Consider the following 23,201-nt stretch of genomic DNA (forward strand, 5'->3'; position numbering starts at 1 on the left):
ACTGTATATTGTAGGCACTCTCACGAACAAGCCACCCTTCTCCAGGCCATGGATGACGCATGCAATGACATCACGGCAGACCAGTGTCAGGCCTGGATTCGCCATGCCCGAAGATTCTTCCCAAGATGTTTGGCTCATGAAAACATCCTTTGTGATGTGGATGAGTACCTTTGGCCAAATCCACAAGACAGAGTTGATGGAAATATAGAAGTACAGTAATCAATCCTTTGTTTAGCTTTTTACAGTAAGCCAGGTGAGGAACACTGCAGTTGATGTTTTACTGTAGTTTGTTTCTTTTTTTGTAGCTAATTATTTTTGCTTTGATTCAAAGAAACCTATGAGTGATTTTATTGTATTTCGGCAGGGTGGCCTAGTGATTAGAGCATTGGACTCGTAACCGAAAGGTTGCAAGTTCATATCCACGAGCTGACAAGGTACAAATCTGTCGTTCTGCCCCTGAACAGGCAGTTAACCCACTGTTCCTAGGCCGTCATTGAAAATAAGAATTTGTTCTTAACTGACTTGCCTAGTTAAATAAAGGTAAAAAAAAAAAAAAATTCCACTGTGTCTGTGTAGTATTCCTTCTACTAGTCCTTTTACAGTGATGTATTTACGTGTAGTACCACATTGAAACATGTATCACATATTTTGTACTAGAATATTTAATGAATGAACGAACAACTACACAGTGAAACTATCAGTATCTTGTGTTTGGGTGATCTAAATGAATGTTCCTTTGATATTTCATGATAATGAGATATTTGAACCAATGATTCTGCAAGCGCAAGGTTTCTAAAGATATGAATGCACAATGCAATGTTCTGAACACTGGACAGCCTGTGTTACAAGTGATGACCGTTTTGAGTTTAGTGTCCTGAGTTTTGAAAAATGACCACAAGGTTCTGAAATTAGTGCCAAAGGGATTGTAAAAAAAACTGAAAATGAAAAATTCAGGATTTTGTGTTGTTGAAAGATTCACTTTATCAAAATTTAAATGGCAGTCGAAACAGACTTATTCTTTGAAGTGTTCTAATCTGTCATTCATTGTGTTGTCCATTCAGCTGGGATTTTCTCCCCAGTCTCTGAGGGAGTCACTTCTGTCATGGGAATGCCCAAGCCTGTGGCGTGACGCGAACGGATAAACTAATGGGCATTAGACCCGACCTCGACCAAAAAAGTGAGAGACTGCAGCTTTGAAACTGACCTGAGCTCTGACCATGTCAATACATATAAACCGCTACAGAGAGCGACAGAGGGAGAGAGGGGAGGTTACAGCCCTGTCGCTGAGGGTACACTGTTATTAAACTACACTGAGCAAAAATATCAACGCATGCCACAATCAACAGCCTGATCAACTCTATGCAAAGGAAATGTGTCACGCTGCATGAGGCAAATGGTGGTCAATATATACTGACTGGTTTTCTGATCCACGCCCCTACCTTTTGTTATTAAAGGTATCTGTGACCAACAGATGCATATCTGTATTACCAGTCATGTGAAATCCATAGATTAGGACCAAATGAATGTATTAAATGAACACATTTTCTTACATGAACTGTAACTCAGTAAAATCTTTGAAATTATTGCGTTTTATATTTTTGTTCCGTATATTTTGTGCATAAAGCCTCTACAAGCCTGTTTTTTATGAGTTTATAAATGCTTTCCTAACCCTAAATCATCTACAAGATGATGAAACAGAGATTAATATACAAGTATTTTCATGTCTTTCTTTCATTGATCCCTAATAATCTGAACTGTTCCCTCCATATAGTCTGTCGAGACAATTCTTATTAAAGGTGCCACATTTAAAGGGATGGCTTTAGATACATTGAATCAAAACTAAACGAGAAAATCTGTTGAGTGGCAAGTGGGGGGGGTTTTCAGTGGTTGAATAAAATGTATTCCAATCCAAGCCGGCAAAGCCTATTACGCACCTGGCATAAGGTAAGTGTGAATACCAACTACTGAGAGGGCGTAGGAAAGGCGTGTGTAGGAAAGTATTCATTTCCTGTCTGAATTGGGCCCACAATGATGATATAAAAATAAAAAACTACATGGGGGCTTTAACATATGCAAGTTATACAAGAGTCATTTCGTTTGGTAGACTATGTGATTATGTTTGGTAGGAAAGAATGTTGGGTAACAACACATGAAACAGCATGCGGGTGAAGACAGATCACAGAACAACAGGCAGGAAATACAGGCAGGAAATACAAGAGATTATCAATAGACATTCAAGCCATTAAATTGAGGATAGACTAAACCTAGAATTATGAGATCACTTGGGCTGAATACTCCCCTACCTCTGAGACACCTAATAGATCACCATGCAGACTTGACTGAATAGTGACAAACCACTAGTCCACAGGACAAAATGAAATGACATGGAGAGGAGAGTGTTGAAATTAAAGGGAGAAAATCTTGAAGGAGAGAGACCCCCTCAGCTAAGCTTAACGATCTCCCTCTCCTGTCTCTGATTGGTGGAGCTCTGCCCTGTATCTGTGTAGGAGTTTGTTCTCATCGAACCAAAAGCTACATATTGAGGGACTGCATAATAATCTGTGTCTACAGGAATATCTTCACACTGTATGAGGTGTTGATCTGTGCTGCAGGTGTGTGTGTGTCTGTGCATTCATGTCCAGTGTCTCTGTGGGTGTTTCCTGTTCTCTGACATGAGGCTCTACGTGAAGTCCCTGACTTTCTGCCCCCTCCAACACCGACCCTGACTCCCACTCTCATCTGGCATCACATATAGGGGCACGCCACAGTCTCTCTCTCTCGCCTCTTTCTCCCTCCAACACCCACCCTGACTCCCACTCTCACCTGGCATCACATATAGGGGCACGCCACAGTCTCTCTCTCTCGCCTCTTTCTCCCTCCAACACCCACCCATTTGTTCTATCCAATTATAACTCAATTCTCCACCCTTCACAGTTACCACGGTAACAGTCATGTTGGGCACAAGTCCACATGTCACTTGTGGAGACCAACGGCCCCCTGAACGCACCACAACACACACCACTCTCCACCTGGCCTCTGTGTCTTCCCTAGAGACAGAGCGTTATGATGTCATCTATTCGTGTGTAATCAAATCATGGAATTCAGCTTCTGTAAAAACGCAGAACTAGTGTGCGTCACGTCATCCTGAAGCTTTCCTGAGACCATAAGCTGTGTGTGGTTCAGTGTGTGATCCAGCCTGCCCAGACAAATCATGGACATAGGTACAAGAGATGCTCAGTGTTCTTCGGTACACACATATCCACCATCGACAGTCGAGCTCTTTGTCGTCTGTTCTTTACAGACACAGGACACATGCGCACTAACATTGAGCATTACCATGTTTCAGAGCACAGTACTTCTCCTGTTCCCACTCCCTAGCCACTGATCTAGGATCAACTCAACATTGCCAAATCCTAACCTTAACCATTATAGGGGGTTAACACACCAAACTGACACCAGATCAGCGTCTAGGTGCACTGTCCTCCCCTGTCCATGTTCTGTGGCTGAGATGTAATGTGTGTGTTTGTCCACCTGGAGGCAGTATGAGCCAGCAGATAAAGCACCAGCAGAAAGACAGAGCCATGCCTGGGAAAACACTCCAGCAGGAGAGAGAAGAAGAGAGCGGGAAGAAAGATGTTCGACCTCCCTAAAATAAAAACTGCTCTCCTAAAGTAAAGCAAAGTCTAACTTAGGTCGGAGAGCACCTGTACTTCAGAGGAACATTAAAAATGTACTTTTTAAACCCCCCCTCAAAAAAATATATGTTTAATGAAGTACAATAGTGACGCATAAGCCTGCCCTTGTGTATTTGACTATATATACACGGTAATATAACTATCACGATATGAATGAGAGTTAGTCTATCCAGATGTGTGGTAGTCTGTTGCCATGGTCTGGGAGCCAGTGCGGGGCTTTAAGTGTTACGTAAAGGGGGGGCGTTGTTGTTCCCGGGTATCTGTATCCGGGTAGACAAGGATGGCGAGAGGGAGAGGAGGAGACTGCAGTGCGATGGAGTGAAGGGTTAACATGGAGAATGGGCACTTTTTGTGGTTTGGGAAAGGCAGAGCGAGACAGAGAAAGGAGAGGGGAAGAGACGGGTCTCCAGTTGCTTTTCCTGAGTGTGTGTATAAGTGAGTGCCCTGTGTTGTGTGTGTGTGTGTATAAGTGAGTGCCCTGTGTTGTGTGTGTGTGTGTGTGTGTGTGTGTGTGTGTGTGTGTGTGTGTGTGTGTGTGTGTGTGTGTGTGTGTGTGTATAAGTGAGTGCCCTGTGTTGTGTGTGTGTGTGTGTATAAGTGAGTGCCCTGTGTTGTGTGTGTGTATAAGTGAGTGCCCTGTGTTGTGTGTGTGTATAAGTGAGTGCCCTGTGTTGTGTGTGTGTGTGTGTGTGTGTATAAGTGAGTGCCCTGTGTTGTGTGTGTGTGTGTATAAGTGAGTGCCCTGTGTTGTGTGTGTGTGTGTGTGTGTGTGTGTGTGTGTGTGTGTGTGTGTATAAGTGAGTGCCCTGTGTTGTGTGTGTGTGTGTGTGTGTGTATAAGTGAGTGCCCTGTGTTGTGTGTGTGTGTGTATAAGTGAGTGCCCTGTGTTGTGTGTGTGTGTGTGTGTGTGTGTGTGTGTGTGTGTGTGTATAAGTGAGTGCCCTGTGTTGTGTGTGTGTGTGTGTATAAGTGAGTGCCCTGTGTTGTGTGTGTGTATAAGTGAGTGCCCTGTGTTGTGTGTGTGTATAAGTGAGTGCCCTGTGTTGTGTGTGTGTGTGTGTGTGTGTATAAGTGAGTGCCCTGTGTTGTGTGTGTGTGTGTAAGTGAGTGCCCTGTGTTGTGTGTGTGTGTGTATAAGTGAGTGCCCTGTGTTGTGTGTGTGTATAAGTGAGTGCCCTGTGTTGTGTGTGTGTGTGTGTATATAAGTGAGTGCCCTGTGTTGTGTGTGTGTGTATAAGTGAGTGCCCTGTGTTGTGTGTGTGTGTGTGTATAAGTGAGTGCCCTGTGTATGGTGTGTGTATAAGTGAGTGCCCTGTGTATGGTGTGTGTGTATAAGTGAGTGCCCTGTGTTGGGTGTGTGTGTATAAGTGAGTGCCCTGTGTATGGTGTGTGTGTATAAGTGAGTGCCCTGTGTTGGGTGTGTGTGTATAAGTGAGTGCCCTGTGTTGGGTGTGTGTGTATAAGTGAGTGCCCTGTGTTGGGTGTGTGTGTATAAGTGAGTGCCCTGTGTTGGGTGTGTGCTTATAAGTGAGTTCCCTGTGTTGTGTGTGTGTGTGTATAAGTGAGTGCCCTGCGTTGTGTGTGTGTATAAGTGAGTGCCCTGTGTTGGGTGTGTGTGTATAAGTGAGTGCCCTGTGTATGGTGTGTGTGTATAAGTGAGTGCCCTGTGTTGGGTGTGTGTATAAGTGAGTGCCCTGTGTTGGGTGTGTGTATAAGTGAGTTCCCTGTGTATGGTGTGTGTGTATAAGTGAGTGCCATGTGTATGGTGTGTGTGTATAAGTGAGTGCCCTGTGTTGGGTGTGTGTATAAGTGAGTGCCCTGTGTTGGGTGTGCGTGGAATGCCCCGTGCTGCATCTGTGTGTGTGTTTGTGCCTGGCCGACCCTAGTGGAGGGTGTGTGTGTGCCCGCCTGCTGTTGGGTAGATGTGTGTGAAGGTGCTAAGCCCAGTCAGGCTGGCTGTGAAGCACCGACTATCCAGATTTCACCTCATAATCACAGAGAAAGCTGGAGTTTCCATTTGGCTCTGAGAAACTAACAGGGTCTACTAACTAACACAGGGCTGAGAAGTTAGTTCTAATAGACTCTGTATGAAGCACGCACCAACCACACGCACAGTCCCAACCTCACTACAAAAGGTTCATTCATGCTACATACAGTAGATTTGTATTCCAGAAAGTAACAGCATAACCTTGTTTGACCGGGCCTGGCCAGAACTAGGCTACTAATGTAGGTGGTCACTTTAAAGGTGGAGCACATAACCTAACTAGAATAAGAAGTGAAACCGTTGATTTGAATTATTTAGAGAACAGATTCTGAAATCAAAATGTTAGAGTAGGCGTGTCAAAATGGGAATGTAATGTAGAGGCCTAAGTTGTTTATCAGAGTACTATTTATGTGTCCATGATGTTCCATATGATGTACAGCAAACTGCCCTTAGCAGGTAATAAAGCCTGAGAAAAACACAGTTGCCATGACTTTGTGTGATGTGTATTTCTGGCTGGGTTGTGTGGTAACATTAACAGTACAAACTTGGAAATAAAGATTTGACCCCGAGCACTTCAAAGTCAACTACAAATCAATTTAGAGAGCAAAACATCATATTTTTGTCTTGTGTTCATGTTCAAATGTTAACTAAAATGTCAGAGATGAACCGAAAGAGGCAGGACTATGTCTTTCCACTTCCACTGACTGCGAAGGGAAGGGGACCTGCGTAGCGCCAGCTTCTATTTGTACTGCATGTTGTGTGCGTGTACATCGGTGTATGGGAGTGTTAGCTTTGTTGCCATGGCAACAGACGTTTTGGCACGTACACATAATTTCCGGTGTTCGATGATTGATGCACACACACACACACACACACACACACACACACACACACACACACACACACACACACACACACACACACACACACACACACACTACTTACAATGCATCATGCACATATGATATACTTTTCCCTTTCATCCTCTCTCCCTCCATCTCATCCTTTTCTCACATAGTCTCTCAATGGTTCTATCAATTTTACAGCACTACCCTCTGCTCTGACATTGACCCTCTTACTCCCTTTATAAAATGAACTTTGAGTTACAAACACACACGCAGTCCCTGAATCCAGAGTTCTGTCTGAGTTTGAGTGTGGTTACATTTCCCAGCCACATCCCTCAGTTCACCAAACCGAGTGGCAGGGCTACTGTTATGCTGAAACACAAATCGCAGACTATGGCTTTAGTGTGTGACGATAATAAACATGAATAAATGGAACATTGTATTGGATGGGTGGAAGGAGGAGTAGAAACAGGGGAAGGAAGCTGCAGAAAACTCATCCTTCTGTCTCACTTCTTCAACAGAGTTCAATCTAATTTACCTGACTCACTCCTCCTCCTCCCTTCTCTCTCACATATCACCTCTAGCCAAAGCTGGAGGTCTACCAACTAACTCAATTGTACAGCCATTCAGTAGAGAATGGAGGGGAGGGGGGGGGGGCTGGAATCAACTTATAAGTGACCTGCCCAGTGTGAAAGTACATGATGTTATAAAAAATATATATAAACGCTACATGCAGCATGCATTTAAACTGACTGATTTCCAATGTTTCATGAGCTGAAATAAAAGATCCCTAAAATGTACCATACGCGCAAAAATATGATTTCACTCAAATTTGGTGTCCAAATGTGTTTACATCCCTGTCAGTGAGCATTTTTGCTTTGCCAAGATAATCCAAATCAAGAAACTGATTAAACAGCATGATCATTACATAGTTGCACCTTGACCTGGGGACAATAAAAGGCCACTTCTAAAATGTGCCGTTTTGTCAATTGGCATACTGACTGGAGGAATGGCCACCAGAGCTGTTGCCAGAGAATTTAATGTCAATTTCTCTACCATAAACCGTCTTGTTTTAGATAATTTGGCAGTACGTCCAACCGGCCTCACAACCGCAGACCACATGTAACCATGCCAGCCCAGGAACTCCACATCCAGCCTCTTTACCTGCGGGACCGTCTGAGGCCAGCCACCTGGACAGCTGATGAAACGGAGGAGTATTTCTGTCTGCAATAAAGCTCTTTTGTGGGAAAAGCTCATTCTAATTGGCTGGGCCTGGTTCCCAGATTAGGGCCTAATTTATTTATTTAAACTGACTGATTTCCTTATATGAACTGTAACTCAGTAAAGTCGTTGAAATAGTTCCATGTTGCGTTTATATTTCTGTTCAGTGTATACAGTTGAAGTCGGAAGTTTACATACACTTAGGTTGGAGTCATTAAAACTTGTTTTTCAACCACTCCATAAATTTCTTGTTAAAAAACTATAGTTGTGGCAAGTCGGTTAAGACATCTACTTTGAGCATGACACAAGTCATTTTTCCAACAATTGTTTACAGACAGATTATTTCACGTATAATTCACTGTATCACAATTCCAGTGGGTTAGAAGTTGACATACACTAAGTTGACTGTGCCTTTAAACAGCTTGGAAAATTCCAGAAAATGATCTCATGGCTTTAGAAGCTTCTGATAGGCTAATTGACATCATTTGAGTCAATTGGAGGTGTACCTGTGGATGTATGTCAAGGCCTACCTTCAAACTCAGTGCCTCTTAGCTTGACATCATGGGAAAATCAAAAGAAATCAGCCAAAACCTCAGAAAAAAATTTGTAGACTTCCACAAGGCTGGTTCATCCTTGGGAGCAATTTCCAAACGCCTGAAGGTACCATGTTCATCTGTGCAAACAATAGTACGCAAGTATAAACACCATGTGACCACGCAGCCGTTATACCGCACAGGAAGGAGATGCGTTCGGTCTCCTAGAGATGAACGTACTTTGGTGCGAAAAGTGCAAATCGATGCCAGAACAGCAGCAAAGGACCTTGTGAAGATGCTGGAGGAAACAGGTAAAAAAAAAGCATCTATATCCACAGTAAAACGAGTCTTATATTGACAACCTGTAAGGCCGCTCAGCAAGGAAGAAGCCACTGCTCCAAAACCGCCGTAAAAAAAGCCAGACAACGGTTTGCAATTGCACATGGGGACAAAGATCATACTTTTTGGAGAAATGTCCTCTGGTCTGATGAAACAAAAATAGAACTGTTTGGCTATAATGACCATCGTTATGTTTGGAGTAAAAAGGGGAGGCTTGCAAGCCAAAGAACACCATCCCAATGGTGAAGCACGGGGTGGCAACATCATGTTGTGGGGGTGCTTTGCTGCAGGAGGGACTGGTGCACTTCACAAAATAGATGGCATCATGAGGCAGGGAAATTATGTGGATATATTGAAGCGACATCTCAAAACATCAGTCAGGAAGTTAATGCTTGGTCACAAATGGGTCTTCCAAATGGACAATGACCCCAAGCATACTTCCAAAGTTGTGGAAAAATTGCCCTAGGGGAGCTCCCCCCCTATTCAGCTGAAAAGGTGGTGCGGGGAATTAAAAAATATTCTTTAGAAATATTTAACTTTTACATATTAACAAGTAAAATACAGCAAATGAAAGATAAACATCTTGTTAATCTACCCATCATGTCCGATTTTTTAAATGTTTTACAGTGAAAACACAACATATATTTATGTTAGACCACCACCAAATCAACAAAAAAAACACTGCCATTTTCCCCAGCCAAAGATAGGAGTCATAAAAGCAGAATTAGAGATAAAATGAATCACTAACCTTTGATAATCTTCATCAGATGACACTCATATGACATGTTACACAATACATTTATGTTTTGTTCGATAATATGCATATTTATATCCACAAATCTTGGTTTACATTGACGCCATGTTCAGAAATGCCTCCAAAATATCCAGAGTAATTACAGAGAGCTACGCCAGATAACAGAAATATTCATCATAAACTTTGACGAAAGATACATGTTCTACATATAATTAAAGATACTGGTTCTTAATGCAACCGCTGTGTCAGATTTTTTTTAAACGTTACGAAAAAAGCCTACCATGCAATAATCTGAGACGGCGCTCAGACGTAAATATATTTCTGCGCCATGTTGGAGTCAACTGAAATACGCAAATACATCATAAATATTCTCTTACCTTTGATCTTTCGTCAGAATGCAGTGCAAGGAGTCCTAGTTCCACAATAAATTGTTGTTTTGTTCCATAATGTCCAATACTAGTGTCCAATTAGCTGCATTTGCTAGCACTTTCAACTCACGTGCCCAAAAGCTGACGCTGGTCCAGGATAACTCGGACGAAAACTTAAAACAGATATATTCCAGGTCGAATAAACTGGTTAAACTAAGTAGAGAATCAATCTTCAGGATGTTATTTTCATATATATCCAATAACGTTCCAACCGGAACATACGTTTTCATCTGCAGCTAAATGGAACGATGGTGTTATCAACAGACGAACGCGCAACAGGGAAATTGCATTCTGCCAGGACAGTGACTCATTCCCCTCCCATTCGGTCAAAGTTCACACCAGAGGCTCCATTCCACGTTCTACTGAATGAGGACATCTAGTGGAATGCGTAGGAAGTGCTAACATATCCATATCTTATTTGGAAGTGAAGAGGCGATGACTTAAAATTAGACCCGCATTCAGAATTTCACTTCCCGTTTGGAAGATTGTCTGCCCTATGAGTTCCGTTATACTCACAGACATAATTCAAACAGTTTTAGAAACTTCAGAGTGTTTTCTATCCAATAGTAATAATCATATGCATATATTGGCAATCTAGGACAGAGTAGGATGCAGTTCACTATGGGCACACAATTCGTCCAAAGTGAAAATACTGCCCCCTATCCCCAACAAGTTAAGGACAACAAAGTCAAGGTGGCCATCACAAAGCCCTGACCTCAATCCTAATCCTTGTGGGCAGAACTGAAAAAGCATGAGTGAGCAAGGAGGCCTACAAAACCTGACTCAGTTACACCAGCTCTGTCAGGAGGAATGTGGGACTTCCCACAACGTATTGTGGGAAGCTTGTGGAAGGCTACCTGAAACATTTGACCCAAGTTAAACAATTTAAAGGCAATGCTACCAAATACTAATTGAGTGTATGTAAACTTCTGACCTACTGGATGAAAGAAATAAAAGCTGAAATAAATCATTCTCTCTACTATTATTCTGACATTTCACATTCTTAAAATAAAGTGGTGATCCTAACTGACCTAAGACAGGGAATTTAGGCATTGTGAAAAACTGAGTTTAAATGTATTTGGCTGAGGTGTATGTAAACTTCTGACTTCAAATGTATAATGTCACTTTTATCTGCAATGTTAGGCTATTTGTTGTGTGTGTGTAGCAGTTTTACACTCAAAGCTCATCGTAACTACGCAGTAAGCACACACACTTCTCCCTAGTTTCTCTCTGACAACCACATGCACAAACAAGAATTCACACCCTCTTTCTCTCAAGAGAGAGAAAACACCCACATACACTTGTCTCGCAAAGACAGACAAATAGCTAGACCTACAACACATACAATCACACACACACTGAATACAACAACAGGCCATCTAAATGTCATACCACTGCTCCAGCGCCGATGGAGAAATGTTGATTCATTGTTTATTGACATACAGAGACACACAGAGAGAAAGAGAACACACACACACACACAGAGACACACACACACAGAGACACACAGAGAGAAAGAGAACACACACACACACACACACAGAGACACACAGAGAGAAAGAGAACACACACACAGAGAGAAAGAGAACACACACACACACACACAGACACACAGAGAGAAAGAGAACACACACACAGAGAGAAAGAGAGCACACACACACACACAGAGAAAGAGAGCCCACACAGGCGCTTGAAGCACAGAGGATTCTTTACACACCCACATGCACTCTGGCACTGTAACGTGCACATGCAAACACACAACTCTAAAATGGTCGAGCCCAACGCAACTCACTTAAATATAACTCCCAGACCTTATTTTACCCCTTCATACTATACATCATGACACAGAGACACACACACACACAATGCGTCATTGATAATTGGCGTGAGTAGATAATAGCCTTTGGGAAAAGGCAGCTAACCAAACCATCCCTCCGTCTCTTTAGAGAGACACACACACCCACCCACCCACCCACCCACCCACCCACCCACCCACCCACCCACCCACCCACCCACCTCTGGTTGTCCTGTGGGATTACCTCCTGTCAATACTGTCCTATTGTTTATTAGATAAACTGACACACACACCAGAACACACACACACCAGAATGGTAGAACTGACTACTGGTGCAGTGGTAGCCCACGTACCGTATCCTAACTGGGACTGTACCCCTTCTTACAGTCAGACGGCACTGCAGAGATGGGCCTGAGAGGATTCATGTCAGTTGCATTCTCTCAAAGACAAAACACCAAATGTCATTCATCCTCCCATCCTCTCTTTCAGAGGCTTCCCCACTCTCTATCTGAACCCAGTCTCAAACAATGATGACACACACACACCCATCGAGAGATGGGGGAAACGGTCCGTATGTGGCCTACATTACATACAGTATATCCTGTATTTTATACCCATTTAAACTGAACTGATTTCTCTACTCTGACCCAACAGTCACCGACCAGCCCTTCCTTGTTACTGTCAGAACTGGGTCAGTGCTATCCGGGATCCTTGGGATGTCCATAACCTAACCTTAATCCCTACTGTTACCCTAAACTAACCTCTACTGTTACCCTAAACCCTAACCCCTACTGTTACCCTAAACCCTAACCCCTACGTTACCCTAAACCCTAACCCCTACTGTTACCCTAAACCCTAACCTTAATCCCTACTGTTACCTTAAACTAACCCCTACTGTTACCCTAAACCCTAACCTTAATCCCTACTGTTACCCTAAACCCTACTGTTACCCTAAAACCTAACCCCTACTGTTACCCTAAACCCTAACCTTAATCCCTACTGTTACCTTAAACTAACCCCTACTGTTACCCTAAACCCTAACCTTAATCCCTACTGTTACCCTAAACCCTACTGTTACCCTAAACCCTAACCCCTACTGTTACCCTAAACCCTAACCTTAATCCCTACTGTTACCCTAAACCCTACTGTTACCCTAAACCCTAACCCCTACTGTTACCCTAAACCCTAACCTTAATCCCTACTGTTACCCTAAACCCTACTGTTACCCTAAACCCTAACCCCTACTGTTACCCTAAACCCTAACCTTAATCCCTACTGTTACCCTAAACTAACCTCTACTGTTACCCTAAACCCTAACCCCTACTGTTACCCTAAACCCTAACCCCTACGTTACCCTAAACCCTAACCCCTACTGTTACCCTAAACCCTAACCTTAATCCCTACTGTTACCTTAAACTAACCCCTACTGTTACCCTAAACCCTAACCTTAATCCCTACTGTTACCCTAAACCCTACTGTTACCCTAAACCCTAACCCCTACTGTTACCCTAAACCCTAACCTTAATCCCTACTGTTACCCTAAACCCTACTGTTACCCTAAACCCTAACCCCTACTGTTACCCTAAACCCTAACCTTAATCCCTACTGTTACCCTAAACCCTACTGTTACCCTAAACCCTAACCCCTACTGTTACCCTAACCTAAAGTATTTTAAAATGCCAACTTCAATGGGGTAGGGAGGTCCCAAGGAGCAAGGATAGCACGGACCGTAAGCCCTGCTGAACAGACCAGACATCCCAGTACCCTCCCTTCACTAAATGTCACTTAACTCATTCTGTTTGACGATTGAAACGACCTGCCCAGAAGTCAATCCCTGTTCCATAAATGTGAATTTGGTGGAAAATGAAACTAGGTAACCATTTTCATGCTGCTGCTACAACAAACAGTGCATTCACGTTTCAAAAGCTCTTCCATTTCATGATGCCAACCTAGGTCCTCGCCTGGAGTTAAACACAATAATCAAAGCCTCGTAGTCACATTAAATAATTACAACATTATAATCATAGCACCTCTCACCCCCCTTATCCCTCTCCCTGTTTCTCTGCCCAAAAATCATCCCTCTCAGTTCCTCTACCCCATTTCATCCCTCCCATGTTCCTCTACTCAAATCTCATCGCTCCCCGTGACTCTACTCAAATCTCATCCCTCCCCATGCCTCTACCCAAATCTTATCCCTCCCCCTGATCCTCTACCCCATCTCATCCCTCCCCGTTCCTCTACCCCATCTCATCCCTCCCCTTGTTCCTCTACCCCATCTCATCCCTCTCCCTGTTCCTCTACCCCATCTCATCCCTCCCCCTGTTCCTCTACCCCATCTCATCCCTCCCCCTGTACCTCTACCCCATCTCATCCCTTCGTGTCCAGGCTGTCTCCCAGTGTGTCTCACCTGTCCCGGGCGTCCCATGATGATGTCTTTGCATGGTGTGGGGTGCAGGTTCTCTGCAGGCAGTATGAGGGGCAGCAGGGCTGTAGGAGAGGGGTGACAGGCCACTGGCTGCTGAACCTCTCCCCCAAACGAGCCTGTACTCTCCATCCTACCCCGCCCTTCCCCTGGGCTGGCTGGGTTGGTGAGGGGGGGCCCCGAAGAGGGAGGCGTGGTGGAGATGGAGATGCAAGCCAAAGCGGGGTAACCGGGGGTGACGGAGGTCAGGGAGGGCGGGGCGGATGACACCAGCACTAGGGTGGGGGTGGGGCTCTGGAGGAGGACGGTGCCGTTGGTTGCCGTGGCAGCAGCAGCGTTGATGGGTACAGGGACTTGGAGAGTGGAGACAGGCTGGGGAGTAACGCTGTTAAGACTCTTAGGATCACCTACTCCCCCTCCCCCACGGCCTAACGGACGCTCTGTGAACTTGGCCAGAGGAACCTCCGGGTTCCGCACGATCACTGGAGAGTCCCGCAAGGCCTGCTGGGATGTGGGGTGGAAACGGCAGGGGCCTGAGTCTGGAGGGGAGGGGGGAGTTGGGGACACCAGGAGGGGAGGAGGGGAGATGGCGGAGGAGGAGGGGGGCCGGCTGGTTGATGTGCTCACCCCTTGGGGAGAGGAGAAGGTGGGTGTGTAAGCGTGAGTGTGTGCTGGGGTCTGGGGGGAGAGGACGGGGAACGAGGCAGAGTTCAGGTCCCCCTGTTCTAGCTCAGGTTTGGAGGGGTAGTCGTGGTGGGGGTGGGAGGAGGGAGGAGGGGGAACGTCTGTTTTGCGTTCTCTCGGGCTCATGGGGACAGTGAAGGTCAGGTTAGTGTGGAAGGACGGCTGGACCCCTGAGGTATGCCTCTCCCTCTCTGCCCCCCCAGGGGTGCCCAGCTTTCCCCCTGTGGCACTGGGGTGTCTGTGTCTACGAGGAGGGGGGAGGACGGAGGAGGCGGTGATGGGGGAGAAGTTGGCGGGACGGAATCCGAAGAGGGGGGAGGGTGAGGGAGAAGGGGCAGGGGAGAAAGGGGACTGGTTGGAGATGGGGGAGAAGGAGGGGGTCCCAGAGTGAGAGCTGCCCAGAGACACCAGCATGGTTGCTGCCTCACACTCGTCAAAGTCAAACCTGGAGAAGTCATGGGGTAGGAGGGAGGGCAGCACCAGCCGAGGGCGGGAGTCTCCTCTACTGCTGGCCTCGCTGCTGTCTCTGGACGTCTCATCCCAGTCAAACCCACGCAGGTCTGAGGGGGTGACCGTCCCCGAACTGCTCCCCCCTCCTCCTCTCCCCCTGTCCCTCTCTCCCCCTCCTCCCGCTCCCTCCATCTCCTTAGTTCTCATGGAGAGGTGGCGTGAGCAGTAGCCTCGTCTCTGGGACTCCTTCATACAGCCCTCTCTGGAACAGAGGCGTCTCCACTGCTTGCCGTTGAACTTCTTGCGGATACCGTTAGGGGTGCACACCACGTCCCCCTTCTTGTACTTCTGTAGGGCGGCCGACAGGGGGGTGCGGGAGCGCGAGGAGGAGGCTGAGGAGGAGGTAGACCCCCCTCCAGGGGTAGGGGTGGGGATCTGGGAGGGGGTCTTGTCCAGGGGGACCAGGGCGCTCTTGGAATGGGGAAGGTGTGGTGGGGGGGTCATGCCCAGGGCCTCGGGGCCAGGCAAGGTGAGGGAGGACAGGTGAGAGCCCAGTGGCGTGCCCAGGCCCTGGACCAGGTGTTGGGAGGGGTAGCTGTGCCCCCCGAGGAGGGGCTTGGAGAGGATGTGGCGATGCTGGGTGCCCATAGTGAACCTAGACATCTCCATGTCATTCTCTGGTGTTTGGGGCTGTTTCTGTCTCTCTTGTTCTATCTCTCTGTCAGGGTAACCCTCTCCAGTGATGGTGACAACGCTGGTCGTTACCAACGAGGAGGGATGGGGGGGGGTGTTTCCATAGTGATGCCCCCCCACCACCCCAGCTGGAGAGAAGCTGTGCACCAACCTCACCCCCCCACCCATTGGCCCACCCAGCGCCATCCCAATACTCAGCTGGCACACCTCCCTCTCCACCTCCATCTCCTCCCTCCTCTCCCTCTCCTCCCTCTCTCTCTCCCTCTCGCTCCCCCCTGGGTGAGGCAGTTCCCAGGGGGGAGTCAGCAGCCTCAGGCTCTGTCTGGACACCCATACAGCCTGGGCCTCTGCCCTCCTCCTCTTCTCCTCCATCCCTCCCTCCTCCTCCCTCCCTCCATTCTCCAGCGCCTCGTGATCCTCACACAGTAGCACCCTGTAGGGGAACGACACGGCAGGGTGGGGGTCTACCTGGGACAGCACCCCTTCTCTGTATAGCTGAGGTGTCCCCTGTTCACCCCCATCTCGCCCCCCTCCCCCTCCGAAAGGCACACATACGCGTGTCCCGATGGCCACGGACGCCGTGCCGGGTGGAGGGGCGTCCAGGATAAACCCCACGCTCGTCTCCTCCCCCTCCGGGTGTGCGGTCCCCCCCTGAAAGGGGTAACAGAGTATCCCCTCCTCCCCCTGCAGCTGGATATCAGCGCTGCCCCCACTCACCCGCCGCACCACCCCAGACCTGAACATAGGAGACAGGGGTCCATCCCTCTCTCTCTCCCTCCCACCTTGCTCTCCGTTAAGTCTGTCTCTCCATCGACAGCGGGCTAGAACTCTCTGGTTCTTCAGGCCTTTGGCCAGGGCATCCGCCCCGGACAGACTGCCCTGGTAGGGGGCTCTAGCAGGGCTGGTACTGGGCTGGGAGTTCACCTCCAGATCGTGCTCGCTGGCTGTATCCGTGGATACGGAGCGTACTGAGTTAGGGGCCCCCTCTGCCTCTGTCTCCCCACCCTGGGGGTCTCTCTCTCTGTCCTGGGGGGCCACACTGCCATTGTTGGGCCCTATGGAGACCCCTGTCATCCCCTGTTCCCCCGAGCCATGGCTGTGGCTGCTAGCGGCTACCCTCCTCTCCTCATTGGACACACTTGGGGCTAACGAGTGGCTGACTGAGCTGCTACTATGGCTGTTACTAATGCTGTTACTAATGCTGTTACTAATGTTATTAGTACCACTGTTAATACCATTAATAGTAGTGTTGGTCCTACTACTGTTACTAATGGTATTACTACTGTTATTACTGTTAGTACTACTGCTGATGTTAATACTACTGCTAGTACTACTGTAGTTACTGTGGCTGTTGGGCATGGGGGCAGGGGTGAAGGGGAGGCTGGGCGCGTTGCTACCAGCATAGTGTTCAGCAATGTACTTCTTCTTGGGGACTCTGGCCTTGAAGGTGGCTGTTTTCCTACTGGACATGGAGGTAGGGCTGGGACTGGTAGTGGGGGTGGGGATGGTGAGGATGTTGTTATGGGAGGAGGTAGGGATACTGTTAGGCCCCCCTGGTTTCCCCCCAACTCCCCCTCTGCTGTCCTCGGTCTTCTCTTTAACTTCAGGTTGTCTTGGCGGCACCTGCTCTCTAGGCCCTTCCTTCTTTTGGGTCTCGCTGCCTCTGATTGGCTCCTGCTGAGAGCTTTCAGAGGAGGTTGTGGATTGTTTCCGTGGCAAGTGGGCGGGGGGCGTGGTTTGAGGCTGTCCGCCTTGGTTCTCCTTCCTGAGTTTGTTCCTGTTGTCCCTCTCTGGGGGGGTCTCTGTCGCCCCTCTCTTCTTCCCCCCTTTGGCTCGCGTGGAGGGGGGAGAGCATCCCCTCTGTCTCTTTAGTGGCTTCATCTCTTCTTTTCCTTTCTGCCTTTATACTCTGTGGGGTGAGTGCTGACGGTTGCACTCCTTTCTTTGGCTCGTCTTATTTTTACCCTGTTTCTTCTTCTTCTTTCTTTTTCCGGTCGCCCCCTGGTCTTCTGCTCTCCTTTTCACTGCCCTTTTTCCTTCCTTGTTCTTTTCTCTGAAATTCAGACTAAAAACAGAGAGACGAGAGAGACGAGAGACGAGAGAGAGACAGAGACACAGAGAGAGAGAGAGAGAAGGCAGGTGGTCATTTATTATCGTCATAATCAAAAATGGCTGAGATTAGAAAATGATGTCATACCTGGAAGTGCACTGCACTGAATGACTTCCCACCGAGCGGCTCATAACACCACCATTCACCTCCATGTAATCCACTGACGTGTGTGTGTATGTGTATGTGTATGTGTGTATGTGTATGTGTGTGTGTGTATGTGTATGTGTATGTGTATGTGTGTATGTGTGTATGTATGTGTGTGTGTGTATGTGTATGTGTGTGTGTATGTGTATGTGTATGTGTATGTGTATGTGTGTATGTGTATGTGTGTGTGTGTATGTGTGTGTGTGTATGTGTATGTGTGTATGCGTGTCCTGGATATACATTCATGTTGACTGAATTTGAGGAAGTAAAGAGTGTTGATGATTCCCACTCCAGCTAATGACGATGTTTCAAAGGCCACAGTTCCTAACATTTGTGGATGAGCCTCCACTAGCTAAACAGAGCTTTTACAGATGTAACATCATTGAGGTTAAACAAGAAACTTAGCACGTATTATTTAATACATTAGCATGGTCACTATGACTCAATACATATGGTTTTACATCTGAGCACTTCTCTTGTATTACAAAATAACACACTCACAATCCAGGTTGTGCAGTTCAATACGACATGTGTGTGCATGTGTGTGCCTGGGCTCACATTTACACATCAGGTAAAAACACACACACCAATACATGGGGCATAAACAGGTATTTTTTTAACTCCCATCAGACAGTGGTGGTATATGGTGGGCAGGGTGAGATCACTCACACACAGGGGCCGAGGGCTGATTGCACACATAGATGGCTACACACGGGGGGGAGAGAGAGAGAGAGAGAGAGAGAGAGAGGAGTAAGCCGGCTGTACAATAGGTCTGCCTTTCCCATATAGAGTCATAGGGATTTTCCACACTCATTCTAACACACCCGGCCCTACTCTCTCTTTCCCTTTTTCTTTCACTCTCTCTCTCTTTTGTGTCTCGTCTCTTTTTCGTACTGGCAAACACAGACACACATTTTGAATAATCTGGCATGGTTTAATGTGCTCATATTGGGAAAATTTTAACCCTGGCACACGGTCAGGCACACTATTCAGTGATGCGCAAAACAAAATAGACAAAAACAGTCACATACACACACACACACACACACACACACACACACACACACACATAGAGGCAAACACACACATGGATGTAAACACGCACACATTTCTCAGAGACGAAGTGAGGATGAGGCTAATGGGAGAATTCTTCAACAGTCATTTTAAGACACACCGTGTTTTAACTGTTTGTTGCTAAAAACGAATCACACACGTACACAACCCACGTACACAACCCACGTATACGACCCACGTACACGACCCACGTACACGACCCACGTACACGACCCACGTACACAACCCACGTACACAACCCACGTACACAACCCACGTTTACAACCCACATACACAACCCACGTACACAACCCACAAACACAACCCATGCTTCCTGTTGTACACCCTAACGCCTTTAGTATTTAGTTTAATATTACTTAATATGAGGCTGTTTCAAACTCCCTCAACCGGTCTCACACTCTCAGGCCCCTGGCCGTCCCATTACGGGTTTTGGCCCTTTCTCTCCCTTCGGCTAAAATAACCGGGTAGCCTGATTCATTTATTAGAATGACACCTGGCCTGAAAGTAGAGCAATTATGGTTTCGTGGTGCGGTAAACCTCCTGGCCCCTAGCTGTGGTGAGTGTAGGGACGTTGTGAAGAAAACCTCCTGTCCCCAGTTGTGGTGAGTGTAGGGACGTTGTGAGGAAAACCTCCTGTCCCTAGTTGTGGTGAGTGTAGGGAAGTGGTGAGTGTAGGGAGGTGGTGAGTGTAAGGTGGTGGTGAGTGTAGGGAGGTGGTGAGTGTAGGGAGGTGGTGAGTGTAGGGAGGTGGTGAGTGTAGGGAGGTGGTGAGTGTAGGGAGGTGGTGAGTGTAGGGACGTAGTGAGTGTAGGGAGGTGGTGAGTGTAGGGTGGTGGTGAGTGTAGGGAGGTGGTGAGTGTAGGGACGTAGTGAGTGTAGGGAGGTGGTGAGTGTAGGGACGTAGTGAGTGTAGGGACGTAGTGAGTGTAGGGACGTAGTGAGTGTAGGGAGGTGGTGAGTGTAGGGACGTAGTGAGTGTAGGGACGTAGTGAGTGTAGGGACGTAGTGAGTGTAGGGAGGTGGTGAGATACGTGTTGGAGGAGTCAGGGGAGGGAGCTCGTAAGGGATCTGATCTCAAGCCTCAAAAATGTGTTTGGTTATGGTCATGGTCTTTAACAATGCTCTTGGCTTCGGCTGATAAGAAAGCGGCAGGACTCTAAACAGACCTTTTTTTACAAGGAGCACCTGTGCGCTTAAGTTGAAAAATGTTGGAGCGCACAAAGGAATGTAGAAAAAATATTTGACGTAACAAGACGTTTTCTTTGAGGTAATGGTGCAAGCATGACGGTCATGAATCTGTGCTCAGTGTATTCTCCACTCAGGGGCTGCTGGACAGTGAAATAATATTTGCAACAATCATCTGGGTGATTTCTTTTCTCGGCACACTGGTGGTTCTAAATTTTAATTCCAGGTTGAGCAGCAAAATATTTAGGTGCATTTGCGAGTAAAATGATTGTACTGTAAAGCCCTTAGCGTGTGTGTGTGTGTACTGTGCCGTACTGTAAAGCCCTTAGCGCGTGTGTGTGTGTACTGTGCCGTACTGTAAAGCCCTTAGCGTGTGTGTGTACTGTGCCGTACTGTAAAGCCCTTAGCGTGTGTGTGTACTGTGCCGTACTGTAAAGCCCTTAGCGTGTGTGTGTGTGTGTACTGTGCCGTACTGTAAAGCCCTTAGCGTGTGTGTGTACTGTGCCGTACTGTAAATCCCTTAGCGTGTGTGTGTACTGTGCCGTACTGTAAAGCCCTTAGCGTGTGTGTGTACTGTGCCGTACTGTAAAGCCCTTAGCGTGTGTGTGTGTGTGTACTGTGCCGTACTGTAAAGCCCTTAGCGTGTGTGTGTACTGTGCCGTACTGTAAATCCCTTAGCGTGTGTGTGTACTGTGCCGTACTGTAAAGCCCTTAGCGTGTGTGTGTACTGTGCCGTACTGTAAAGCCCTTAGCGTGTGTGTGTACTGTGCCGTACTGTAAAGCCCTTAGCGTGTGTGTGTGTGTGTACTGTGCCGTACTGTAAAGCCCTTAGCGTGTGTGTGTACTGTGCCGTACTGTAAATCCCTTAGCGTGTGTGTGTACTGTGCCGTACTGTAAAGCCCTTAGCGTGTGTGTGTGTGTACTGTGCCGTACTGTAAAGCCCTTAGCATGTGTGTGTACTGTGCCGTACTGTAAAGCCCTTAGCGTGTGTGTGTGTGTACTGTGCCGTACTGTAAAGCCCTTAGCGTGTGTGTGTACTGTGCCGTACTGTAAAGCCCTTAGCGTGTGTGTGTGTGTACTGTGCCGTACTGTAAAGCCCTTAGCGTGTGTGTGTGTGTACTGTGCCGTACTGTAAAGCCCTTAGCGTGTGTGTGTACTGTGCCGTACTGTAAAGCCCTTAGCGTGTGTGTGTGTACTGTGCCGTACTGTAAAGCCCTTAGCGTGTGTGTGTGTGTGTAATGTGCCGTACTGTAAAGCCCTTAGCGTGTGTGTGTACTGTGCCGTACTGTAAAGCCCTTAGCGTGTGTGTGTACTGTGCCGTACTGTAAAGCCCTTAGCGTGTGTGTGTACTGTGCCGTACTGTAAAGCCCTTAGCGTGTGTGTACTGTGCCGTACTGTAAAGCCCTTAGCGTGTGTGTGTGTACTGTGCCGTACTGTAAAGCCCTTAGCGTGTGTGTGTACTGTGCCGTACTGTAAAGCCCTTAGCGTGTGTGTGTGTACTGTGCCGTACTGTAAAGCCCTTAGCGTGTGTGTGTGTACTGTGCCGTACTGTAAAGCCCTTAGCGTGTGTGTGTACTGTGCCGTACTGTAAAGCCCTTAGCGTGTGTGTGTGTGTACTGTGCCGTACTGTAAAGCCCTTAGCGTGTGTGTGTACTGTGCCGTACTGTAAAGCCCTTAGCGTGTGTGTGTGTACTGTGCCGTACTGTAAAGCCCTTAGCGTGTGTGTGTGTACTGTGCCGTACTATAAAGCCCTTAGCGTGTGTGTGTACTGTGCCGTACTGTAAAGCCCTTAGCGTGTGTGTGTGTACTGTGCCGTACTGTAAAGCCCTTAGCGTGTGTGTGTGTGTACTGTGCCGTACTGTAAAGCCCTTAGCGTGTGTGTGTGTAATGTGCCGTACTGTAAAGCCCTTAGCGTGTGTGTGTACTGTGCCGTACTGTAAAGCCCTTAGCGTGTGTGTGTACTGTGCCGTACTGTAAAGCCCTTAGCGTGTGTGTGTGCTGTGCCGTACTGTAAAGCCCTTAGCGTGTGTGTGTGTGTACTGTGCCGTACTGTAAAGCCCTTAGCGTGTGTGTGTACTGTGCCGTACTGTAAAGCCCTTAGCGTGTGTGTGTACTGTGCCGTACTGTAAAGCCCTTAGCATGTGTGTGTGCTGTGAGGGTACTGTAAAGCCCTTAGCGTGTGTGTGTGTGTACTGTGCCGTACTGTAAAGCCCTTAGCGCGTGTGTGTGTACTGTGCCGTACTGTAAAGCCCTTAGCGTGTGTGTGTACTGTGCCGTACTGTAAAGCCCTTAGCGTGTGTGTGTACTGTGCCGTACTGTAAAGCCCTTAGCATGTGTGTGTACTGTGCCGTACTGTAAAGCCCTTAGCGTGTGTGTGTGTGTACTGTGCCGTACTGTAAAGCCCTTAGCGTGTGTGTGTGTGTACTGTGCCGTACTGTAAAGCCCTTAGCGTGTGTGTGTGTGTACTGTGCCGTACTGTAAAGCCCTTAGCGTGTGTGTGTACTGTGCCGTACTGTAAATCCCTTAGCGTGTGTGTGTACTGTGCCGTACTGTAGGCTACATTTCATTTGTATTTTATTACGTTGTATTTCTCCACACACTAGGAATTCAAAGGTTAGTGACCATTCATCTATGTTATTTCTCAAAGATGATCTTATTTATAAGACATAGCTCCTTTATCTTTTCTACATACTTTATATCTGTTTGTTTGTCATTTAAGTTTACACTGATGTTTTACCATCCAGATCTTTTTTATAAAACCCCCCAAAATATTTTAGATTCTTCAAAGCAGCCACCCTTTGTCTTGATGACAGCTTTGTATACTCTTGGCATTCTTTCAACCATA

General features: G+C 47.2%; 1 protein-coding gene across 1 annotated transcript in view; it reads right to left on the minus strand.

Annotated features, from left to right (window-relative positions):
• LOC135520563 (protein capicua homolog) overlaps positions 1–23,201 on the minus strand; it is a 59,413-nt gene that overhangs the window by 32,267 nt on the left and 3,945 nt on the right. The window contains 2 exon segments of the mRNA XM_064946210.1: position 13,359; positions 14,002–17,908. Of these exon segments, the coding sequence (XP_064802282.1) occupies position 13,359; positions 14,002–17,724 (3,724 nt within the window). The 5' untranslated portion in view covers positions 17,725–17,908.

This window comes from Oncorhynchus masou, chromosome 29 (genome assembly GCF_036934945.1).
Source record: "Oncorhynchus masou masou isolate Uvic2021 chromosome 29, UVic_Omas_1.1, whole genome shotgun sequence".
NCBI lineage: Eukaryota > Metazoa > Chordata > Actinopteri > Salmoniformes > Salmonidae > Oncorhynchus > Oncorhynchus masou.